We start from the raw sequence: 26430 nt of genomic DNA on the forward strand, positions 1-26430 counted from the left end.
TAAATTAAATGATTGATATGAATAATAAAAAATTTTCATTAAAATGAAGTATTCAGGGTAATCATGATCACCCTGGTAACATGTAATCTAGTACAACCTCTCACATGAACATCCTGCTACTGTTAACATGTAATCAAGTACAACCTCTTACATGACCTGCTGCCTAGTAGGACCTGCTTTTGTTTTTTTTATTACTCTTCCTAAAACTGCACTTTTTATGTTAATTTTAATCAAATTGACCAACTCCTTTTTCTTTGTTTATCAGCTAATATTATCATGATTTTTAACTTTATTACTAGTATACTGACTTGCTAACAATAAAACTAAAAAATTTTGTTTATCAGACAACCCTAATCACTTACTTTCACTTTTTTTTTTTTATCTCTTTTTTTTTTTTATCTTTTTTTATTTAGCTTTTGCTTAGTTTCTTCTTGATCTTTTTTAGGTGGTTCAGATCATGCTACAATGTCTTACTTCTACATCAGATTCACTCTATCATTGCACTTCTTACATCTCCCATGCTCCTTGTTACTAATTGGCCTTTGATGTTTTTTGCTAGCTTTTATTCTTTCTTGTTGGTTTTGGGTCAGGGTCACTCAACATTCCTGTCACAATTTTACAAAAGTATTCTCCAGCTTTTTTAACAGTGAATTAACATTGCAAGATTGATTTTGATTGTCATCCAAGATTAACAACAGGCTGCTTAGCAAGAAATACGGAATGCATTCATGTTAATAAGGTTTATGCAAAAATTGACTTTTTGAAAAACCAGTTTTCGAATTTTAAATTTCCAAAGAAAAACTGTTTTTTTTTTTTTTGAAAACTCAGATTTTCGTAAAAACAAAAAAAAGAGAAATATTTAATTTATATGAAATGACAAAAATAAAATCGATATCAATGTCAAAATATAAAAAAATGGATTACGCTCTGGACAAAACAATATTTATATTTATTTCACTTATATAACTTTTTCCTAAGGACATAGAATTTTAAAAAACTAAACTTTGGCTATAGCCAGGGTTGAGTTTGGCTATAACCTATAGGCCCCCTGAGGGTGTAAGCATTTAGCTAAATCAGTTTTTCAGAGTTCTCAAAAATGTTTTGTGAATTTTTTTTTTAATGAAAAACTTTTATATAGTTTATTTAGTTTTGAACTGTTTGTTACTTTATTTAGAACTGTTTGTTACTTGCTCTTATATCTACAACCCTTTTATCTGTATCTGTTTAGTTAAGCATTATGGCTTTTACATACATTTATTCTCAAACTTTTTTTTGCGTTGAATTAATCTCCGAGAGAATTATAGTGCAGTAATGATTATTTAAATAGAACTTTACAAGCGTTAATAATTGTTCAACCAAAATTGTTGTGTAGTATTCATTACAATCATGAAATTTTTTTAATCTTTTTAATCTAAAAACCAGTTGAATTAAACTAATTAATTGAAACATTTTTCAAACCATATATTGTGGGCCCCAAATTTGATAGGCCCTTGACTGAATTCTTGTCGGCCTATAGGTAATTCTGGCCTTTGTTATAGCCATTAAATAAAAACCGGTTTTTGTGTGTCAAATTTTTTATAGAAAATGTTTTTAAAACCAGTTTTAATAAATCGTCAAACACTATAGAATTCTGTTGGCACAAATGGGAAAGACCTCTAAGCTTGGTATTTGGGTACAAACTGAATGCTTGTTAGTTAGGTTAATGAGCTGCATTAAATTTATGTACTGCGTATTTGATTGTGAAGTGTGTACTCTATGTAAACCGCGCCAGGAAGTGCCAGTAGCTAATGCCAGAACAACCACCAAAACCAAAGTCAATCTACACTGCAAAAAATGTTGCTTTCAATTTGGTCCGATGTGTTAGTCATTTTGTACTGGGAACTGCTTCTGCCAAATACCATAATTATGACAACAACCTACAGACTCAAGCAGTTTTTTTCAAATATGTTTATGACATGACAAAGTTTGGTTTCTTCATAACAGTGTCCAATACCTTTACATTGCAAAATTGATGCCGCAAAAATTATTAGAGCTTGGCTATGAAGTGTTGTTTTAATTGCTCTACTAACAAAGACTCGCTTACATATGATTATTTGTTCCTATCACTGACAATAAAAGATTTGATGACAAAAAGGCACTCCGACAGCACTTCAATGGATTTTTTGATTTCCAAAGAGTTCTGTGCCAACAACATTTGTTCTTTGCTTAAACATTAACAAGAGGTCATAGACAATAATAACGCTTGTTGAAGATTAGTTATGGAATTAGAAATTAATAAGTTTTTTCCAAAAAAACAGTCAATACTTTTTAGCCTATACAATGTTCTTAAATTTAGTAATTGTTTTTTATTCCATTGTTCATGAACTTTTATTTTATTTATTATCACTTTTATTTTTTAAAAAAGGTTTTGTGATGTAGAGATTTTTTACATACAGGAGTCAAAACTCCTTATATTCAATCGATATATATATATATATATATATATATATATATATATACACATATATAGATATATATATATATATATATATATATATATATATATATATATATATATATATATATCTACACACACACACATACATATATAAATTAATATATAGATAAATAGGTGAAGGTGAAACAGATTGTAGAAAAAATTTAGATTAGTGTTTTTACTAATTTATTATTCCTCTGTTCTTTAAGAAAATTGAGGACTCTATTTGTAGAATACACTAACTTACATATATATATGTTTATATATATATATAAACATATATATATATATATATATATATATATATATATATATATATATATATATATATATATATATATATATATATATATATATATATATGTATATATGTATATATATATATATATATGTATATATATATATATATATGTATATATATATATATATATATATATATATATATATATATATATATGTATATATATACAACCCTTGGAATTAGAAAAAATGAAAAAGTTAGCAATAATTTGCTGACCTCAATCTTTTAGAGGTCGGCATCAGGTCGTCAAAAATTATTTGATACAAAGGTCTTACCATAAAACATAGAAACGAGGTCGGCAATTTTTTGCCCACCTCAAACACTTTCAGGTCGGCAGTTGCGGTAGTGGTGTAGTGGTAAAGCGCTCGCTTCATAAGCGAGAGGTTCCGAGTTCGATCCCCACCACGTCCCTGGTAGTACCGCGCTCAACTTGTTTCTCTGCGCAGCGGCCTTGTTCTTCAAGGTTCGTGTTTCGGAGTTATAGAGTTGAGAGAGGGTTATAACCACTATTAAGTAGCCTCCTCATCTGTAGTGGCTTTATCGGCCTTGAGGAGGTGAATAACAAAAAAAAAAAAAAAAAAAAAAAAAAAAAAAAGTTAGGTCAGCATTGCCGAATGCCGACCCTAATTCCGAGGGTTGTATATATATATGTGTGTATATATATATATATATATATATATATATATATATATATATATATATATATATATATGTGCAGGTATGTATATATGTGTGTGTGTGTGTGTATGTATATATATATATATATATATATATATATATATATATATATATATATATTATATATATAAATATTTTCAAGTAAGTATTTGATTGTTTCTAAATGAAATGTAGTTCAACTAACATGGAATTGAGTGCAATTGACTTTCAACATATTCATTGACTGTGTTTGTTTTTGACTGTTTTAGTGTTTGGAAGCTATTGATTTATAATGACTTTTTTATATAACTTTTTGATCAACTAATTAAATTTTATAGTTAAATATTTTTTAATTATTTTATATTTAGGAATACTTCAGTTTGAGTTTCGTTTAAATTACAACTCTTCAAAACTTGATACATGGGATCTTATTACATTGCAACTGGCTGGATATTTACCAGAAAAAATTGAAAAAGAAAATATGCCATCAACAAATATTATAAATGGTGTTGTATTATATTAGTATATATTAAAAAAAATAAAACAAGTTGCTAATTTTTTGCACCATATAATTTTTGTTTATTCATCAATAGTGATCGACCAAAGTTCTGTTTCAATATCGGTTTTAGACGAAATTTCAATTTGAACCAATACCGAAATTTTGGTTTTGGTACTTTTTATAAATTCGGTATAAATCAAAATTTCAGTTGAAAAACATGCCGAAAACCGGTATTTATCTAATTTAGAAAAAGAGTTAGTTTTTAGAATTTTCACAAAATATTTGGAGAATTTTGACAAAAATATTGAGAATTTTCACAAAATACTCAAAAAAATCTTGTTTTGCAGAGAAAATCTGCCATTTTTTAAATTTCGCTATTAACTTATATCGCTGACTTACATATTAAATCTTTAAAAAAAAAAAGTAAAATTGCATTTTTAAATAAATTTTTCTAATAAAATAAATTTTGACAAATTCGGTTTCGGTAAAATGTTTGCCAAAATTTTGGTTTATTTCAGTATCAGCTTTTTTTTCTGTTTCGGTCGATCACTATTCATCAAACTTGTTTTGCATTTTGTTTACTTAAAATTTATGTTTATTAAAAATTACGTTTATAAAAACAATTTATGAGCAAAGTTGAAGGTTTAAAAAAACTTATTTCAGTGTCTGAATCAAGTTCATTTGTTTTTCCTAAATCTGCTTCATTTGGAAATGAAAATGAAAGTTTATTGTGTTCTATTAACTCCGATCCACAAAATTTTATCTTACAAGATTCTTCTTCAAATGATACTGTAAGTCTTGTTTTTGAGTTATAAAAAATGTTGACAACTTTTTAGAACAATTTTTATTTAACAACAATCAAAGTCAATCATCCAATCAAAAATACATTCAATCATCCAATCAAAATACATTCAATCGTCCAATCAAAAATACATTTAAATAATAAGGAAGAAAAGCTCTGAGTTTTATAATCTTATCTAAATGTATTTCTTTTGTAAGGATTGTCAACTAACTAGTCATTTAAAAAAGTTAGTATACTTAATAATTTATTTATAATAATTTACTTAGTATAATAATTAAAAATATCAACTAACACAAGTTTTCGAATTTATGAATGCCATCCACTCCACGATGTATGTGTATAATTGTAATAAATGTAACAAATAATTAAGTAACTTAAGTAACTTAAATTACTTAAGTAACTTAATTATTTCCAGAAAGGTTCTCATTCTGCTAAGTATAAGAAATTAAAAAATCTAAAGATAAGTGCCTTGTCGACCCAAGCTTGCATGATTTCAGAAATGAAATACTATTATATTGATTAAAATTAAACAATTTATTTTTAAACAAAGAAAATTGTTCTAAAAAACATTTAAAAAAATTAGATAACACTCTTTTTCATTCAAGTATATTATTGTTAATCGTTTTTTATTAAAATGCACTGTATAGTTGATAGACAACTTTAGATTATTAAAATGCTGTATAGTTAATTGGCAGCGTTAGATTATTACAAACATTGTAAAGTTGAACTGTGAATTTAGATTTTAGACTTAGATACAAGCATTTTATACTTCATCAGGGTATGAACCCAATGGCACCTCATATACAGGGGAATTTCCAATGGGTTTAAAACTCCCAAAATTCAATGACCTTTTTTATTTTATTTTTTGAAGTATTAGGAAAATATCAATAAAAGTTTCCAATATTTTGTAAAACAATAAAAAGAAATATTTCTAATAATGCAAAAACATTGTAAAAAAACTATTCCTGGCTAACACCCTGTTAATATGCATTATCAATTTAGATTAACACAAGATGGTTTGGTTTTAGCATTGATTTAAAATTTCTTTGTACAAGTAGGAGGATGATACAATTTGTAAAACAATCAATTATAATGAGATAATTTTATTTTTTATATATAAACATCAGTTAATTTCAAAATAACATAAAATATTCAAAAAATTTTAACAAAACTTTAATAAACATAATCTTTTAAGATATTTTTGTATTATGTAAAACATAATACAAAATTATGATAAAGGAATAAAAATATGATCAAAAGTATATAAAAAAAGTAATGAATGTATATTATATGAGTGTATTATCATAAAATAGTATCTATAAATATATATAAATTGTAAATATGTAAAGTTCACAAAAGAGATACTTTAGGTTTTTACAAACGTAAATCTGCTCGTCTGTAGGTCTTATTAAAAACGGATGCACAGCTTAATATATTTGTTTTAAAACACCTATAGTCTTTAAATGTGCAGTTTGTATAAATTTCTTCTGTACATAATTCCTAATCTAATCAGTTCAGTTTGAAAATAGCTTACAAAAACTTTGTTCTTTCCTGTTTTTATTTTCTTTCCTGTTTTTTTTTTCTTTTCTGTTTTTTCGACAAAGTTATTGATACTTTCACTTATTAACTGACAAAAATTTTAAAATGTCTTTTTGTTATCTCCTTTTTTTTTTCTTTTTTTTTTTACCTTTTCTTCTTTTAATTTATGATTATGTTTTTTGTCTATGTTTTATAATTTTGTGATTTATTACTATTGTACTGGTAAAGATTTAATTTATTTTATTTTTTCTATCGCAATAGTTCTTGAATTTTTTTTTGTTTAAGAATCTTGAATGTATGACAGAAGATCTTGCTGAAAGTGTTAACTCCAATCAAATTGTTGAGAATGAGAAGCGTATTGGTAACAGGCTTGCTGGTCAAGAATGGACTGGTTGGTCATCATCTTTTGATGAGGATGTAAAAATCATTGAGGATGCACAAAGAGATATCGATGATCATTCTGATGTTTTTAATAAGATTCCCCATAAAGATTTTGATTCTTTACTTTTGGATTATCAAGATATCAAGAATACTTTGAGTTGTGATAGTTCAAAACAAAATGATACTGATATAACTTTAGTTGTAAGTTTTATTTGCTTTGAAACTTTGTACAGTTTAATAATTTAGCCATTTAAATAACTAAATCCAAATTTTTTTAAATAATATATATATATATATATATATATATATATATATATATATATATATATATATATATATATATATATATATATATATATATATATATATATTAGGGTGGCTCTCAAAACAACATTTTTGAAAAAAACCTGTTCTGACCCCTTTACTTTGTTCTATATAATACTAAAACACTAGGTTTAAAATTTTTTTGAACAAAAAATTATTTTAGGGGTAGCTCAAGACCCTTAAAAATTTGACTGGTCCCTAAAATTTTGAAAATAAAAGTTCTTCTAAAGTATGTCAACCTGGTACTCAAAAGAAGCGAAATTATATAAAAACTTTAAAAATAATAATCAATTTACAAAAAAATAACTTTTTTCTTAAATAAATTCATAAAAACTATTGTTTTTAAGCTGAAAATAAAAAAATTCATTATTTTCAAGTTTTAAAAAAATAGTTTTTTTAAACATGCTTTTTTTGTAAAGTGATTACTGTTTTTGAAGTTTTTATATAATTTCGCTTCTTTTGAGTACCAGGTTGACATACTTTAGAAGAACTTTTATTTTCAAAATTTTAGGGACAAGTCAAATTTTTAAGGGTCTTGAGCTACCCCTAAAATAATTTTTTGTTCAAAAAAATTTTAAACCCAGTGTTTTAGTATTATATAGAACAAAGTAAAGGGGTCAGAACAGGTTTTTTTCAAAAATGTTGTTTTAAGAGCCACCCTAATATATATATATATATATATATATATATATATTTATTTATTTATTTATTTATATATTAGGGGTATGACTAAGAAGCACATTTCATTTTTGCGGAAATGACATAGCAACAAAAGATGAATTTTTATTTATATTAACAGAAAATATTAACACTTTTTCCAAATCAAAAAAAAACTCCCCCACCAGCGCAGATGAAAACTTGGTCCCAGTAGTCTGAAAATACAAAAAGTTAAAGTTTTTTTTTTATGGTGGGGGCTGGGTCACTTACAAATATTTCAAAAATACTTTGAGTGTTACTTGTTACCTTGATCTATATAATTTTAGATTAGGTTTTTTTTTTTAAGTAAAGATGATGGTAATGGTTGGTCATTTGACGTCATGGTGTATATTTTGGGGTTGTTGAGGAGGGAGGGGGAGGATTCAAAAAAGAATTTTGTAAACTTTTTAAATTTTTTTGTGTAAAAAATAATGTCAACAAGCAATTGTTGAAAAAAAAAATGTTGGAAAATGAATTAAATTTTTATATAACACATAACACATAATATTTAACCCATAACACAATTGCTTATTAAGAAAACTGTCCTACAGAGGTTATGCTATGTGGTTATTTTCCAAACATTTATACAATTAATATAGCTTTGTGTTTATTTTTTTATGGTTTAATGTATTGAAATAGGAGGTTGTCTCATGGTAAAAAAATTTACCATGTGTCCTTCATTAGTTGAAGAAAATACTGACTAACATATTAGATGTTTACTATATTGTTGTAAAATGCTTATAAATTTACAATTCAGTCTAAATTTAAATTGACTTAATAATATAGTAATATATTTTCATGATAAAAATAGCAATATATAAATGTTTTTAGTTACAACATCTTTAATGAATTCTTCTACTTTTGATTTGCCATTTAGAGACAAGATTGTTGACTTAAAAAGGAATAGAAAAATTTAAACCAACACAAACTATTTAGGTGAAAATGCGATTTTTAAAAGAGTTAAGTTTGAGTTTATGAGGTGAGTTATTTGATGATAATAAAAAAACTGTGAAGATTTTGAAAGATAAAATACAAGTTTTAAAAAGTAGACATAAACATATAAATTTTTCTCAATGGTTGCATGTTCAAAAAATGTTGCTCAAAAAAAGTTTTGCAAAATAAAAAGTGATGTAAGAAAAAAACATTAAAGGTTATAAGAGTCCATTAGGAAACAAACAAAGGTTGATTAGTGAAAAATTTGAGGAAAAATGTTTAGATTCTTGCCATAATGGAGATTATAAGATCGACCGCATCTCCAGCTTTTTAGAAAATATATAAAGTCTGATATTGTTCCTATTTTTATTCAAAAATCTATTAAGAAAAATCTCCAATATAATATTGAGAAAAATCTCCAATATAATATTGAGAAAAATCTCCAATATAATATTGAGAAAAATCTCCAATATAATATAATTGCAATAAGAAAAGCTGATTCGTGAAATATGTGCTGAAGACTCTTTAAAAAAACAAAAAACACAGTTGATATTTAAATAAAAGATTTGTGGCTATGTGCTTAGCTGATAAATGTTTATCTGTAAATTAATTACATAAATTAGCTCTTGGATAAGCTCAAACAATTAGCCTGCAAGTTTTATAACAATTAAAGATTCTTTGGACCTGAAAACTGTTTTTTCTTTGATTTGTTAAAAATGACATTTGATAGAATGGCTGAAAACCAGTTCATTAACTTTTTTAAATTACTGCAATAATATTAATTACAGTGAATTAAATGTTATTTAACTTCTTTTTTATTATTACTATATAAAAATGTTTATTATTATTATTTTTTTTCGATATTAAATAATTAAATTTAATATTACATTTTTAAAAATGTTTGATATTAACAAATTTCTTTCTTTTCTTGACATTTGCATTAATTAAAATATGTTAAATTTTTGAATTTTTAAATGATTACTTCTTAAGTTTCTAATTGCGGCTTTGCAACTACAAATGATTTTTTATTTAAAAAAAAAATTGGAGAGTAACAAATAAAAAAATTAAGTTAATTTATTTACTTTATTTATAAAAAGTTTATTATTTTATTAATGATTTTGTTGTGAAAGCAAAGATTGTTTTTCCAAACAAAAGATTGTTTTTACATTAAAATTGTATTGCTATATTTAACTTGCGTTATAAAAAAAAAGTTTAACATTCGTTTTGTGCAATTTTTTGATGTAGCTGTTTATTTAAAATTATGAGTAAATATAAGCTAATTATTAAAATGAGCATTATTTTTTATTCTTAAAAATTTTCATTTTTAAGAATAAATAAAATTTTTAGTTAAACCCAAGCATTAACTTTTTAAATAACTTAAATATATTTTCTAAATACAAATTAAGTTATATATTTTTTAAATCTAAATTAAATTATATTTTTTTTTATCAGAATAAAATTATATATTTTTATTAAATTAGTTTCAAATTAAATCATACTTTTTATCAGAATGAAATTATATTGTTATGATCTATGCTTCAAGCCTAAAGTATTAGTGTTTTTAAGCAAAAAAGAACAATCATTACAATAACTGGTGGGGGAGTTTTTTTTTGATTTGTAAAAACTTTAAAATGAAATGTGCTTTTTAGTTTTACCCCTATATATATATATATATATATATGTATATATATATATATATATATATATATATATATATATATATATATATATATATATATATATATATATATATATATATATATATATATATATGTATATATATATATATATATATATATATGTATATATACATATATGTATATGTATATATATGTGTATATATATATATATGTATATATATATATATATATATATATATACACACACATGCATATAAAATTTTTAGGAAAAAAATAAATCGCCTCGTGTATCAGGTAATCTTTTTTTGGGATTATTTTAAATATTGTACTTAGTTTGTTGCTAAATATAATAGTAAACTAATGTAAAAAACTTAGAATGTGTTGAGGATACAGACTACAAGAATGCAAGCTCAGAGGTATAAGATTTATTCAATTAGCAATAATACATTAAGGAGTAATATAAAACAACCAGCTGAAGAACTATATGAAAAAAAATGTCCCTAATAAACAGATACCTTTTGTGTACAGTAAAAATTCTGATTTTAAAAATGTTTAAGTGACTTAAGTTAAAAAGCAGTTACAAAGAATAATTAATAATTTATAAATGTTTTGAATAATTAATTAAAAATGTTTAGGTATTTTAAATGAACTGGAAGTAAGGTACTTTCAAATCAAATAAAGAATTTAATAATAAAAACTGTTTGAAAAGTCCTTAAGAAATTTATCTATAATGCTTCAAAACCAAGAATAAGCTTAAGTCAGAACAAAACTATTGAAAACAAACTTAAACTGGAGTACCAACTGGACTTATAACTGAAAAAGAATAGAATGATGATAGAGATTTAATCAAAAACATCAGTTAACTACTTTTTAACTTAGTAGAGAAAATGTTTTTATATAAGAATGTTTTAGTTGTGAAAAATGTGTGTCATCATTGGATAGAATCGTAGTATTGGTATTATGGACCAGAAAGTTATGTATATTTTTATTTTTTTAAACAAATTCACTCCCAGACTCCAAGTTGTGAGTTAATAGAAAAATCAGTTTAAGTGCTCCAAGCACATAAGTTTGAGTCACTTAAGTAGTAAGTCACTTAAGTTGCGAGTCACTTAAGTTGTGAGTCACTTAAGTTGTGAGTCACTTAAGTAGTGAGTCACTTAAGTTGCAAGTTCAGTTAAGTTGTTAAATTGTGAAAACAAGGAAAAGATTTAAAACTTAAGAAAGTGAATGACAGAAGACTTGTAAAATGTATGAATCATAGAAACATAAAAACAGAAGAGAATGCGTCAATGTTCATAGAATCTTTAGTAGTGAAGATTCTAGAAGATGTGAAGTAGAGAACTCAGTAAGAGTGTTACCAATCGTCAATATGTCAACAATATTGTAATAATTAGTAGCAACAACTGAGTTTTATTTGGTTAAAATTTTTTAGCCACCACAACCCTTGAGCGATTCTAACTCGCTTAAAAATATGATTTTAAGATAGTAAAAAATTTTTTATATTATTCCTAAAAATAGTAACTAATAATCTAAACAAGTTAATTAAAAGTAATTCAAGTAAACTAAAAATTATTAATAATTTACCTAATGGAATCAGGTTTATTTCTTGATTGTGCTTTATTTCTCCCTGTAAAGGATGAAGATATTTACAAATGACTTTCACTGTCTATTATCAGTCAATGAAAGAAATCAGTCAATGAAAGAAATTAGAAATATTATCAGTCAATGAAAGGAATCAGTCAATGAAAGAAATTAGTACAGAAGATTCCTTTACTTTTGTATAATAAAGAAACCAAATTAATTCTAAATTCCAAAAAAACACCTTTTGTATATTTTTATGTTTAAAGTATATACACTAATGTTCCATTACTACATGTGGCAATCACCTTTGTGTTTTGCGTTAAAAAGTTATATTGTTGTTAGCATACCAGTTGTTGTTGTTTGAATATTAAAATGTAATAGGAAAAAAAATCAGCAATTTGTTAAAGAAGATTTTTTTTATGCCAATTTAGCATAAAAATCATTAACTTATTTTAAACTATTATCTACTATGATCAATGTTAAACTTTCCACTCCACTTTCTCAATTGGTAATTTATATCAAGTTTGCAATGTTTGCAAGTTAAATTAAATAAAAATATGTATTACTTTGAAGTTGATTATCGTAGACAAGCTAATTAGGTGTCTGTGAACTTGTAACTCTTCACTTTACTTTTGTAAAGTGAGAATTCCCAGGTTTGTTGGTTTTGTTGTTTGTAGTTTTGAACATATATTACATATTGGACAGAGAAAAAGAGTCTATTACATATTAGATAAAGGAAAGCTGTGAAGTGGTGCCAAGCATATAGAATAAAAACATAAAAAAATAGTCACAAAGTTTAAACCTGATTGCACGATAAATAGATAAATTGATACCTAAGTATATGCCCAGGCCAAGCATGTGATTATTGGAGTTATTGAAGCTAGGCCAAGCACGTGACTATTAGAGCTATTGAAGCTAGGCCAAGTACGTGACTATTGGAGCTTTTGGGAAAATGTAATAGTCATCATAACTGAGTTCTGAAAGTAAAACTGTGTTTAAATAATTCTCACAAGTCTGTTGATTTTTGGAAGATTCAATGAATGAAAATTTACTTTGAAGACCACATTTATTTGTAAAAGATTGAAAGAGTATGATGGGTTTTTTTTGTTTTGTATCTTATAAATATAAATATGATTTTATTAACTTTATAAATATCAGAAAAAAATTATAATTTTAATAAAACTATATTTTTTCCCAAGTATAAGGTGCTTTTTTCTAACCAATCCTAAAATAAATAGAACATTACTGCTGTACCACACAGTGTGCAAGTTGCTGATGATTAATGGTAAACTACCACCTGAATTGGCAAAAAGTTGCTATTTTTATCTTTTAAAATGAGTTCTTGCTGTTCAAAGCTAAAAAATTCAGAGTTTTGGAATATACAGTTTTTAAAATAGCAAGGATGTATTTTGTAAACTGTATTTACCAAAATTTTAAAACTTTATTCAAATTTTAAAAAAGTCTCTAAATTATTTTTATTGCTTGCGATACTTATTGGCACATACTAAATAACACATAATTATGACACAAATTGTATTTTTAGCGTATTATAACACATAATTATGATACAAATTGTATTTTTTTCTTTTTAAATAGTAATTCTGCCATTTGCAATGTCAATTTTTAACCCACCTCAAATTTATTTCCAACCCACCTCAAGTTTATTTCCAACCCACCTCAAGTTTATTTAGATTATTACTAAAAAAAATAAATCAAAAAATATATCTCCTCCTTTAATGGCAATAATAAATTCATTATAAATTTTTTTAATTGAACTTGTTTTAATATTGTTTTAGTAATTAAAATTTAAAAAAATTAAACAATTAAAATATGAAAATGTTTGCTCTGTTATTTTAAGCTATCAACACAAGCAGTTTATTCAATGGTTAGTTGTTTACTTTAGTAAACAAATAACTAGTTAAAAAAAAATATCAACAGACTTGTGAGAATTATTTAAACACAGTTTTACTTTCAGAACTCAGTTATGATGACTATTACATTTTCCCAAAAGCTCCAATAGTCATGTACTTGGCCTAGCTTCAATAGCTCTAATAGTCACGCGTTTGGCCTAGCTTCAATAACTCCAATAATCACATGCTTGGCCTGGGCATATACTTAGGTATCAATTAATCTATTTATCGTGCAATCAGGTTTAAACTTGATGACTATTTTTTTAACTAAGTAGCTAGTAAGTAATAATGAATAAATATAGTAATACAAATTTGTAAATTTAAAACATTAATCAAGTCATTAATAACAGTTCAGTTAACTTTTTTTTTTTTCTTTTCTTTTTTTTTCTTCACTTCCAACTAGGCTGTTTAACAGACAACTTAAAAGATTGCAAATTATATGAATCAGGAAAAAAAGATGAAGGAAGCGAATTCCAAAGAACTGATGTTTAAGGGAAAAACTAGACAAAAAATTTGTGGAGCACATAGGAACATTCACAGTAAAAAGATGAGAGTTAATTGAATGATGAGTAACACAAGAATGAATTTTAGTAGATGGCTCTAGAGATGCTAGCTCTTTGGAGCAGCACTCATAGTATTTATAGAAAAGAGAAAGAGAACCAACATTATGACGATGTGACAATGGTTGAAGGTTGGTTGTAAGAACATGTCCAACTATGTTTACAATGCATTTTTGTACACTTTTGACATGACTATAACAGGTTTGTTGTCCGGACCACAAGCTGTAGGAGAGTCTAAGCAGGAAATCACTTTAGATACAGAAGCTGAAGTGATACGAATGTCAAGCAATGGATCAACCTGTTTTTCGGCTATATCAGATAGGATATGATTAGAGGAATCAAGAGATAAGATTGATGAAAAGTTCTTAGCAAGCAATTCAGCTTTGTTTTTAGGTGAGGCAACAAAATCTGAACCATGCAAGAGAGGAGGAATAACAGATTTATCCTTATTATAGACACTGATAAAAGTTCTCCAGAATCTTTATTAATAGAATTCATATCCAAAAGTCTCTGGAGCCTAATTTTTGAGATAAAATACAAGATGTTTGTTACCTGAGAACAACTGGCTTTGGTATTAAACAAAACTTTTTTTTCAATGTTTTCTAGCAATAGTAAACAGACATCTGTTTTCTGGATAAATGTTTTGCCAATAAATATGGAAGTAATGGTTATGATTGGAAGTTGCAGCAGCACAATAAGAAGAAAACTATGGATAAGAGTGAAGTTTGACTTAAAATTGTTGAGAGGGAATAAAAGATTCCATGTCAGTCTAAATCCAAGAAGTTACATAAAAAGCACATTTGTCAGCAGGAAGACAAAAGATTTCTACTTAAGGGCCATCACAAAGAAAATCACAGAAAGAGTCTCAGTCCCAATGATGAAAAAGAATAAAATAATAATTTTAGAGAGATCAAACCGGGATCAGAAGCACCTAAAGGTGAGTGTGGAGAACACTGACTAGAATCAGAAACAAGACATAAATCAAATAGAGAAGGTAAATAATTCGGATTGTCAAGGTTCATGTTCTTGAGTTATACAGTTGAGGTATTGGTTGTAACCGTAATTAAAGTAGCCTCCTCAACTCTAGTGGCTTTTATGGCCTTGGGGAGGTGAATTAACAAAACAAAAAAAAGGCTGAACTCAAATTAGTCTTACGAAAAGCAAGTAAGACTTTTATGAAGTCAAATTAGTCTCAACTGAAGATAAAAATATACACACAGAAAAAAATGTTTTCAATTCGCTTAATTAATTAGTTTCTTTTTTCAATTTTATATGATAGAGTTTTTTCAATTTTTTATGAGAGAGTTTTTTCAATTTTATATGAGAGTGGATGGTCTAAATGACCATCCACTTTTGATTTTTTACTTTTCACACTGGTTCTGCAATAACTTTGCTTTGATCAGAGATCTTGGTATTACTACAAGCCTTCCCAGAAAGGCTTTTTGTAATACCTATATTTTACTATTTTTTTTTGTTTTTCTGTTTTGTTTTTTTGGACATTAGTTATTTTTCACTACCAAAATCGATTGTCAAGGAAAAAAACAGATAAGAATATAATGAAAATTAAAACATTTTTTGATATACCATTTAATATAGACTTAATTCAGTTAATATATTAAGAAAATACTTTATAGTTTGCGCTAGAAACATGAACAATTTTAAAATTTTTCAAATGTTTTTGCAAAACTTTTTTATCAATTCACAAGAAAAAAACTAATTGCTATTTATTTGTAAAAATATTTTTTTATTTTTCAACAAGTTTTTCATTTAAAAAAAACAAAAAGTCATTAATACTAATATTCAAATATAAAATATTTGGTTGTTTTCACTAACCCTGTTGAAATAGTCTGCACTTTCATTGGATTATCCAAATAGTGCATTTAAACCTGATAGTTTTTAATGAACTATTGTTATTAACGATGCTCCAAAAGCTTGTGGGCTAGTACATTGTTAATTTACTTTTTTAACAAAAATTTTAGGAGTCTATTTAAAACTATTTTTTTAGTTTTTAAAAACATTTTTCAAATAGAGCAATTGTTATCTCTAGTAATTTGTATCAATATAGGAAATTGGGCAATATAAAGGAAACAATTTCAGACAGGCATCAAATGTGGTAAATACATTCATTAAAGAAACTATGCTATTCTTTTATTTAATTTCTTCTGTCATTACAAAATTGATTAATCAAATAATATATTTTAAATAAATAGTAATTTATTTTCTTCTATAATATAAGTATTGAGAAAAAACATCAAATATAGCAAAAACATTTTAAAAATGAAAAGACATGAAAATGAATAAACGTAAGAAAAAAATTAACAAAGTTTCTCATAGTTCTAGCATATATAGCAAATTAGTTTTTTAATTATATAGACTGATAAAAATTGTTAATAAATTGCATATCAAAACTTTCAATTGTTGTTAAATTGTTATAAAATATGTTTTTTTCCTCAACTCGTATCAATTTCAGTAGTTTAAAATAACAACCACCCCAAAATAAAGAATACAAAAGTTGTATAAAAATTTTTTTTTTTTGATTATTAAATTTTTTTAGTTTATTTAATTAAAATTTGATATTTCGTTACAATTTTTGTTTCCTTTTTTTAGTATTGTTAATTTTTTTCTCAGTAGATAAGTTTAGCTTTTTGTCCCGAATTATTGAAACTTTTCAAAAGTTAACAGATGCTTTGGTCAGTGTGTCTGAAAAATTACTTTAAACATGGTTGAACAAGGCAAACAATTGCATGCACTTCCTGGCAAGGCTTGGTTACCAAGTCATTGGATTAACTGGCTTAGCTTCTGACATTCATAGAATATTCATCCGGGAGCCTCAAAGTTGTTTCACTACAAAAATAACTACCTGTCTCTATGACTTCCTTTTTTTCTTTATAATTGATGTAACAACAATTAAAAAGACAAAAATATGAGTAGCATTCTCAGCCTTTTCAGCCTTATGGAGATAAAAAAGTTTCTTTAAAAGTATGTCAACCTGATTCTCAGCCTTATTGAGATAAATAAAGTAAAAAAAAATGTTCAAAAGTCAACCTGATTCTCAAAAGTAGCAAATTTTCATACATAGTTTCAAAAACATCTATATAAAAATATTTTATAAAAATATCTATAAAAAAATTAATTAAAAAAAAGAAAGAAAAATATATATTTTTTTAAAGCAATACTTTTTATGCAATTAAATCGAAAAGGATCAGTATTTTTAGTTGTTAAAGACCACTAAAATGAAATCTGTTTTGGGGGAACATTTTTCTTTCAAGTTTTATCTACCAAATATAAAATTATATTCTGCTAAAGAATTGTTATGAAAGTAATTGATTGTTTCATTCACTCTGATGTTTATAAAAAATATACAGGTTGTATCTCATAATCTCAATGCACAAGCTAATCAATCTTTTAAAGTAAGTTTTGATTTTTTTTTTTTTTTTTACACTACGTTATTTTAGAATATGAAATCGATATTATTTTAAATGGGCACCAAGTTGATAACATTTATTTTGTATTTTTTTTATTTTTTTTTTCACTGCTAAATTTTAGTTTTGAGTTAATAATATTTTATATAATAGCTTTTGATGTCATAAAATTTTTTATAAAAAATGGTTTATGATGTCATTCACTATAAAGAAATATGTTTTATACAACCATAGATCATTCTACAAAGGCATTAATTATTATTATTTGGATTATGAATTTTTTATATTCATTAAGGGTATGAGGTAAATAAAGTTCATTGAGGGTATAAGGTGATTAAAGTTCATTCAGGGTATAAGGTAATTAAAATTCATTGGGGGTAAGAGGTGATTAAAATTTATTGAGGGTATAAGGTGATTAAAATTCATTTGGGGTGTGAGGTAATTAAAATTCATTGAGGGTATGAAGTAATTAAAATTCATTGAGAGTATAAAGTAATTAAAATTCGTTGAGGTAATTAATATTCATTAGGGTATGATGTAATTTAAATTCATTTGAGGGTATGAGGTAATTAAAGTTAAGAATAAAGTTTTTATGATTGTGGTTTCTATTAGTGAAATGTTTGGTGGTTTTCATTAGAGCGCTAAAGATTTTCTAAGTCAACTCTCGATAATAGCAATAGAGAAAGGACTTGATAAGCAAAGATTTTCTTGCATGAAATGTGGCAAGTCTATTGGATTGAGTAAGTTTTTTGCTTTCTTATATAAACAAAAGATTTTTTATTCAGTATTTTTTTTTTTTTTTTTCTAATTTTTGCCATTAAGTTTTTAAGTAATAATAGTCCAACAATAGTTTTAGAGGTAGCTTAAAATTTTTTTCTTTCTTTTCTTCACATATTTATGTAGTTAGTTAATGCACCTATGTAATATATTTTCTACTATATTTCTATATCAATAAAAATGTTAGTTTTTTTTTCATTGCATGCAAATATGTTATCATTTATATAAATTTACATATATTATCAAGTTTGATGAGAGATAGACCAGGATGTGCAGTTGATTAAGATCACAAGTTTAGATAAAAGAAAAGTTGCTAATTCTTACAAGTTTAAATGTATACAAAAACGTTCTAAGTCATAAAAACTATTTTTAAGTCAGACAACTTTAACTATGTATAACACATATATATATCACAAATTTTGATATATTTTTTAACAAATCTAATATTTAAAGATGTCAAATAGCACCCAGATTTTTTTTTTTTTGAATTTGTTAAAGTAATAATTTTGGATTTAATAAGTTTTTTCTCGTTTCCCAAAAAAATAGTTTTTATGACTTAGAACGTTTTTGTATACATCGATTCAAATAGAAGATGTAAAAAATCACAGGCCAGGTTCATCATATTTGAAATAAAGTTTAAAAAACTAAGAAAAATAAATTAATAAATACTAAAAAATAAGTATAAAAAGTTTTAGATATTGCTATAAATAAAATTAATAAAAAAATATATAAATTAAAGAAAAAAAAGATTAACGAAGCAAAAAATTGTAACAATAGGTGTGAAGGCTCCATGAAAAAGATTAGCAACAGTTGTTAAAAAACAAATGCTGACAATAAGAGACTCACAAAAATACAGTGGTGCTTTAATTGACATATAAAATTTGTAAATGAGTAAATAAATAAATACAGCTTTGCAGTAGTAAACATATCACTTCTAAAAAATAATATCTAAAAAAAAGTTTCATAAAAAAATCCCTAAACACTAGTTATTTTTCTTCCCAGTGGAGGTTTTCTTCCCAGCGAAGGTTTTTAATTTTTTAAAACACTGCATATGTTGTTTGAGAAAAACAAAATCAATTAGAGAAATCAGTGTACCAATCTATAGGAAAATTATCATATCTAATTTGGTTTAAAAACATCTGGTTTCTGTGATTGCAATAAATAAACTAGAGAGTTTGTTGGTGTTAAAAAACTAGCAGCTTTTCAGGCATTCTACTATTTTTATCCAATAGTTTTTATTATTTTAAAAAGAAATCGCCTTTATAAAAAAAAAAAGGTAAGGTCAGTTTTTTTTTTGTAGAAATACTAATGGTATTATAATATTAACTGATTTCAGATGTTTTCAGAGCTTTTTAGTACTCATACCTTAAAGAGGAAACATTTTGGAGTGGAATCAGGTGATTTAATGGTTTCTATGATGTTACAGAGCTATTAAAAATCAGTTTTAACACTAATGTTCCATGTTCTAATGAGGCAGTTGATTGAAATTCAAAAATTTCCTTAAAATCATGTACCCTACTGTGAAGCAAGAATATGGCAAATTTATATATTTTTAATATTCTAGATAAAATTTAAAAATTTCATCTAAATTTAAACCTAAATACATAATACTGTCAACTTTTAGACCTCCAATCTTTACAAGTTCATGGATGGAAGAATTAAGAAACTTATTACCCTAACCATTGTAATATATATATATATATATATATATATATATATATATATATATATATATATATATATATATATATATATATATATATATATATATATATTTATATATATATATATATATATATATATACACACACTACAGACAAAAAGTTTGAGGCAGGCTAGGAATTTTTAGAAATAAGTGAATAAAAAAACTTTTTGAAGTCTAATGTACAGATCCTCAGCATACAATCAATCAATTCAGACAGTTTTTCAGGTTGTATTGCGTCCCATTTTTTCTTGCAATATGTGCCAAAGGTCTTTCATAGAAGATGGCTGTTCTTCTTGCACATTTCTATCAAGTTCTTCCCACAACAACTTGATTGGATTAAGATGTGGTGATTGTGGTGGCCATTCCATTATTTTTAATATTTTCTGGCTCTGAAGATCTGCTAAATAAGTTTTGCAGATTTTGCTGGTATGTTTCGGGTCATTATCATGCATAAAAACATACTGATTGGAAAATATCCTCTCACCAGAAGGCAGCATTTGATGTTCTAAAATGTCTTTGTGCACCTCTTTTGTCATAGTTCCTTTAATTTTGTGTAGGTTTCCAATATTTCCCCTACCAAAACATCCCTGAATGACCACAGATCCACCCCCGTGTTTCACAGTGGGTATTAAACATTCTTCCAAATACCTTTCCCCTGCAAATCTTCGCACGAAAACACAACATTTTGAACCACAAACTTCAAACTTGGATTTATCTGTCCAAAGGATGTTTTTCCATTCTTCAATTGACCAATGTTGATGATTTTTAGCCCAATTTAGTCTTTTTGTCTTATTAATTGGTCTTAATAATGGTTTACGAGCAGCTACACGCCCATGCAAGCCAAATTTATTCAATCGATTCTTCACAGTGGAAGTGTTAATTTTAAGATCATTAAATAAATTGTATACAGACCTGATTTTTTTGGCGGTGTACCTTCTATTTGATAAACAAATCTTTTTTATTTCTCTATCTTGTAATTTATTAGTTTTTTTAGGCCTTCCAGTACGTTTTCTAGTTGCATTCTTACCAGTTTCTTTGTGTCGTTGTAATGTCCTTTGGACACAACATCTTGAAATTTTCTTTATTTTTTTGAAATTTTGACTTGTGAATAACCTTCTTCATGATAAACTTGAATTCTTTCTCTTTCAGCAATGTTTAATTCCTTTCGTTTACCCATTTTTTCACTTTTTTTTACAATTTTTAGACAATTTTTGCCAAATTATAAATATCAAAATTCTGTGCTTGTTATTTTTCTTTTTACTACAAAAAAAACCACACACAAAGTTAATTGTCACTCTAGTAAAGGTATTAGTAACACTATTTCTTAACAGTGGGCTATTTACTGAATAACTGATTATTTTGACAAATCAAAACTGGTATGAGTACAACTAGAAAACGCAAGTTAAAATTGGAAATTATTAATCAAAAATGTGTAATAATATTTAGTTTTTGTAAACATATTAGTTAAAATATAAATTAGACTTGAAAATGTTTGTTTATTCGCTTCTAAAAATTCCTAGCCAGCCTCAACCTTTTGTCGGTGGTGTATATATATATATATATATTTATATATATATGTTTATTTATATACGCATATATGTTATATATATATATATATATTTATATATATATATATTTATTTATATATATATATATTTATATATATATATTTATATATATATGTTTATTTTGTATATATATATATATATTTATATATATATATATTTATTTATATATATATATTTATATATATATGTTTATTTTGTGTATATATATTATGTATATATATTATGTATATATATATATATTTATATATATATTATATTATGTATATATATATATTTATATATATATATTATATATATGTATATATATTACGTATATATATATATTTATATACATATTATATATATGTATATATATTATGTATATATATATATATATTTATATATATATGTTTATTTATATACGCATATATGTTATATATATGTATATATTTATTTATATATATATTTATATATATATATATTTATATATTTATATATATATGTTTATTTTGTATATATATATTATGTATATATATTATGTATATATATATATATTTATATATATATTATATTATGTATATATATATATATATTTATATATTTATTATATATATATATGTATATATATTATGTATATATATATATATATTTAAATATATATTATATATATATGTATATATATTATGTATATATATATATATATTTATATATATATTATATTATGTATATATATTTATATATTTATTATATATATATATGTATATATATTATGTATATATATATATTTAAATACCACTACCTATTTCTGGTTATAAACAGTCACGCCAAGTTTTTAATTTTGAACAAGAAAAAGCTATTGCTTCATATATATATATATAAATATCTTCTGATATTTATTTTAGAATGCCAAACCGGAATCCAAACCCGGTTCACCTTATGGAGCACAAAAGCATTTGAGTGTGCTATAATGTATGACATTTTCCAAAATCAGGGTTAAAACTTTCAATGGCTGGTCCTGACTGGATGAGAGGGTTTTTTAATCAACATTCAGGATTATCTATGTTTTAGATAGACTTCATTTTTCTGCATCTAATATTTACAATGTTGATGAGACTGGTATCACCACTGATAAAAACCAAACAAGATAATTGCTTGTAAAGGTATTAGTTGGAGCATTAACTTCTCAAAAACGAGGAGTACTAGTGACAATGGTGTTAGCTGTAAATGCATTTGGCAGTAGTGTTCAATGTATCTTTTTCCAAGAAAGAAATTCTTTGATCACTTTATTCATGATGGGCCAAATGATTGCATTGGTGCTTCAAATGGATCAGGCTGGATGAAAGAGGAGTGCTTTGTTACTTACTTGAACCACTTTATTTGGCATGTCAAGCCAATAAAAGAAAGCTCTGTGCTATTACTTTTAAACAACCATCAGTCTCATTTATCTATTCAATTAATAATATTGTGTAAAGATAATAGTATAGTTTTGCTTTCCTTTCCTCCTCATTACTCACATAAGTTGCAACCTCTAGATAGATCTGTATTTTGACCATTTGGACCATTCAAAAAATACATAGCTAACACACAAGACGAAAATTTTAATTTTTAACTTTTGACTTTAAGTTTGAATTTTTAACTTTTTAAATTTTAATTTTTAATGCAGAAGATGAAAATTTGGCTGAAAAAATAATGAGTGTATATGATTTGCCAGGAATTCCAAAAGTAGCCTTACAGTATTTTCTTACACAACAAGACATAACTTCTCATTTTAGATCCAGATTTTGCTCTATTATTTGTTACTAATCATCCAGCAACTCAATCTAAAGCAGGTATTGATATTAGTATATCAACTTCAATCTCAGATGCAATTCTAACTCTGGTATCATTAAAATTGTCCCCAGAGAATGTAAGACCTCTACCAAAACAACCTAGGAAAGAAATACTCACTATTACAATCAAAGAGAAAGTATGCAGAAATTCTTACAGATACTCCAGTAAAACAGCAACTTATGGCTGAAAAAAAAATTAGTTCTAGAAAGAGAAAATCTAATACTTCTACATCAACAAAAAAAACATTAAAGTTGATTTGAAATGTAATGTAATTTTTTTACATTAAAAATATTGTTTTTTAAATAAAATGTTATTGTGTTTTTATATCCTATAAACAGAAAAAAACAGAACTTAAATATCCTAAAAACTTCTGTTGTCTTTTTCTAAACTTAATTGTTATTTATTTGACTATAATAATTTTTTTTTTTCAAAAGCAATTATTAGTTTACTAAACAAGTCAGGAATATGTGAAGTCTATAATCAAAGTATTGCAGCAATCAAAGTCTATAATTAAAGTATTGCAGCTCAATGAAAATACTACTTTCTTTCATTGTAATTATAAAATTTTACCAAATAGAAATTACAGATTAACTATTAATTTTTCTGTGAACTCTGCAAGGCTTATTCTTTCAAATTATTGTGTTGCAACTTACCCTGTTCACTGTTGCAACTTGCCCTGGTGCAAGGTAAGTTGCAACATTTTTTTTTTTTTCATTTTTGTTTCACTATTGCGGAATAACGCAATAAAAAGTTTTATATTTATCAATGTTGGATTAATACGTCACTGATCTATTTTATGACCCTGAAAAAAAAATTTCAAAAAATTTTAAAGTTTAAGGAGATAAATGGAGTTTTTTAAATTTTTTTGCAACTAGCCCCAGTCTCCTCTATTATTAAAATGCACATAGTTATATTATTTTGTGAAAAATGTTAAAAAACAGTTTAAAAAAAGAAACTTAACATAGAGAATACATACTTATATAGCATGTATTCCTTAATAATCAATAACAAATAAGTATATATGTTATTGATTTTTTTTTTAACAAATATTTATTCTTATTGGTTTATAATCTTATATTTATGATTGAAATTATTATTTTTTATTTGAGTTTCATATTTAAAGAAACACAAAGTATTTTAATAAAAGTTCAGTAAAAATTTTTTTCGATGTTTATGCAATAAAAATTAACAAAAAAAAACTTTTTTTTCTAATAAAAAAAATTTTAACACCATTTTATACATTATAACAATATTGTTTTATTTTTTGCATCTGTTCACTACATATTGAGATTCTTAAAATTTTTAATCATAATTAACCATTGAAATTTTAAATTAAAAACTAACAATAAACTAATATGTTCTGAAAAGACTGTCACTTTAAAAGTTCACAAACTCATATGTTCTGAAAAATCTGTCTCTTTAAAAGCTAAAATCTAAAGCTATGAAGCACATTTTGAACACAATTTCTTTTTCTGTCAAAGGAGATTTCCGTACTTTATAAGTATGGAATGGCTTTTGACAGAATCCTTTTTCAAATATACAATTTATATTCATCAAAAAAGTTGTTCTTTATTAGAGCACATGCTATCAATCATTACATAATAGTTGAAAAACAAACAACATAGTAACTTAAATTATTATTTTACAAATATTGACATGAATCAATTAAAGAAAAGTTTATGCTTAAAACACAATTTGTTCTTTTGTGACAATGCATATTGCAACAGAAAGTATTTTTTAAACTTCAATGTTTACAATATTTAGTATTCAAATTCACAATATTTAGAGACAAAACAAAGAAACTATAAAAAAAATTTATTAATTAACTATAAATATCAGCTGAAAAGAATTTTAAAGAAACCAAGTAAATTTGTTATTAAATTTTTATGCAATATTAAAGCTGAGTACAATATGTAACAAATTCATCCTGCTATAAAAAATAACCAGGGGTGTACTGAAATGGAAATTTTAAATTTCGGCCAGAACTGGGTTTGCCAGAATTGTCAATAAGTTTTTGGCCGCAATTCCAGCTGGAACAATAATTATATCCAGCTCCATTAAATTTGGAACTCCAGCTTCGGCTCCAGACATCTCCAGAAGAAACAAATCAAAATAATAAAACATTTTTTAAAATATCAGGTTTTGGTAGTTAAATCAAGATTGCTTGATATAAACTCAAGTGCAGAAATAGCCTCTCTATACTTGCTTGTGAGAAATCCATAGAAGTGTATATGCATGCTCTGTATATGCATACTCTGTACCTTTATTTGGATATTCCTCAATTCCTTCAAAAGCTGATTTATCTTTTAAATGTTTCTTTTCTTCTGGTCGTGACAGTCGTTCTCGTGACAGTTGTCCATGAAATTTGTGTTATAACGGGTGATGCGGAATTTATCGGACAAATCCTAATTTCATTATTTGAGCATAATAATTAGTTTTTGTGGCTTATCTTTGATTTTATCACAAAAACTGATTATTACTTGAGCATGATAATCAGTTTTTGTGGTAAAATGAGGTTAAATGCAGCCGAACGAGAATCTTTTCGAAAGCGACTAAAAATATTTTTTGTAAATAAACCTAAGATAAAAAAAAAAAATCGTAAATCATTTTGAAAAAGAAGGATTTGCTCGAAGTACAATATATGATAACCTAAAAAGACTTGTAACTGTTCAATCGTTTTCTGAATGAAAGCACCCTGGTCGTCCGACATCCTGGACTAGAGAAAAGAAAGCCGAATTAACGAGACTTGTCAACAATCAAAAAGGGGTCAGTCAGAGAAAAATAGGTATTAAATTCGGTGTAAATCAATCGACAATTGGTCGTCAGTTAAAAAAAATGAATATTAAATAT

The 26430-nt window shown here is 25.3% G+C and overlaps 1 protein-coding gene across 2 annotated transcripts in view; it reads left to right on the forward strand.

Annotated features, from left to right (window-relative positions):
- The window catches only part of LOC100213973 (uncharacterized), a 104953-nt gene that overhangs the window by 67652 nt on the left and 10871 nt on the right, over positions 1–26430 (forward strand). The window contains exons 9-15 of one of the 2 annotated variants that reach the window (XM_065800128.1): positions 3803–3940; positions 4597–4724; positions 6560–6856; positions 10515–10542; positions 10624–10664; positions 17665–17709; positions 18359–18461. In XM_065800128.1, the coding sequence (XP_065656200.1) occupies positions 3803–3940; positions 4597–4724; positions 6560–6856; positions 10515–10542; positions 10624–10664; positions 17665–17709; positions 18359–18461 (780 nt within the window). The remainder of the gene's footprint in view (positions 1–3802; positions 3941–4596; positions 4725–6559; positions 6857–10514; positions 10543–10623; positions 10665–17664; positions 17710–18358; positions 18462–26430) is intronic. The other variant, XM_065800129.1, reaches the window with a different exon arrangement.

Source organism: Hydra vulgaris, chromosome 06 (assembly GCF_038396675.1).
Source record: "Hydra vulgaris chromosome 06, alternate assembly HydraT2T_AEP".
Taxonomy (NCBI): Eukaryota; Metazoa; Cnidaria; class Hydrozoa; order Anthoathecata; family Hydridae; genus Hydra; species Hydra vulgaris.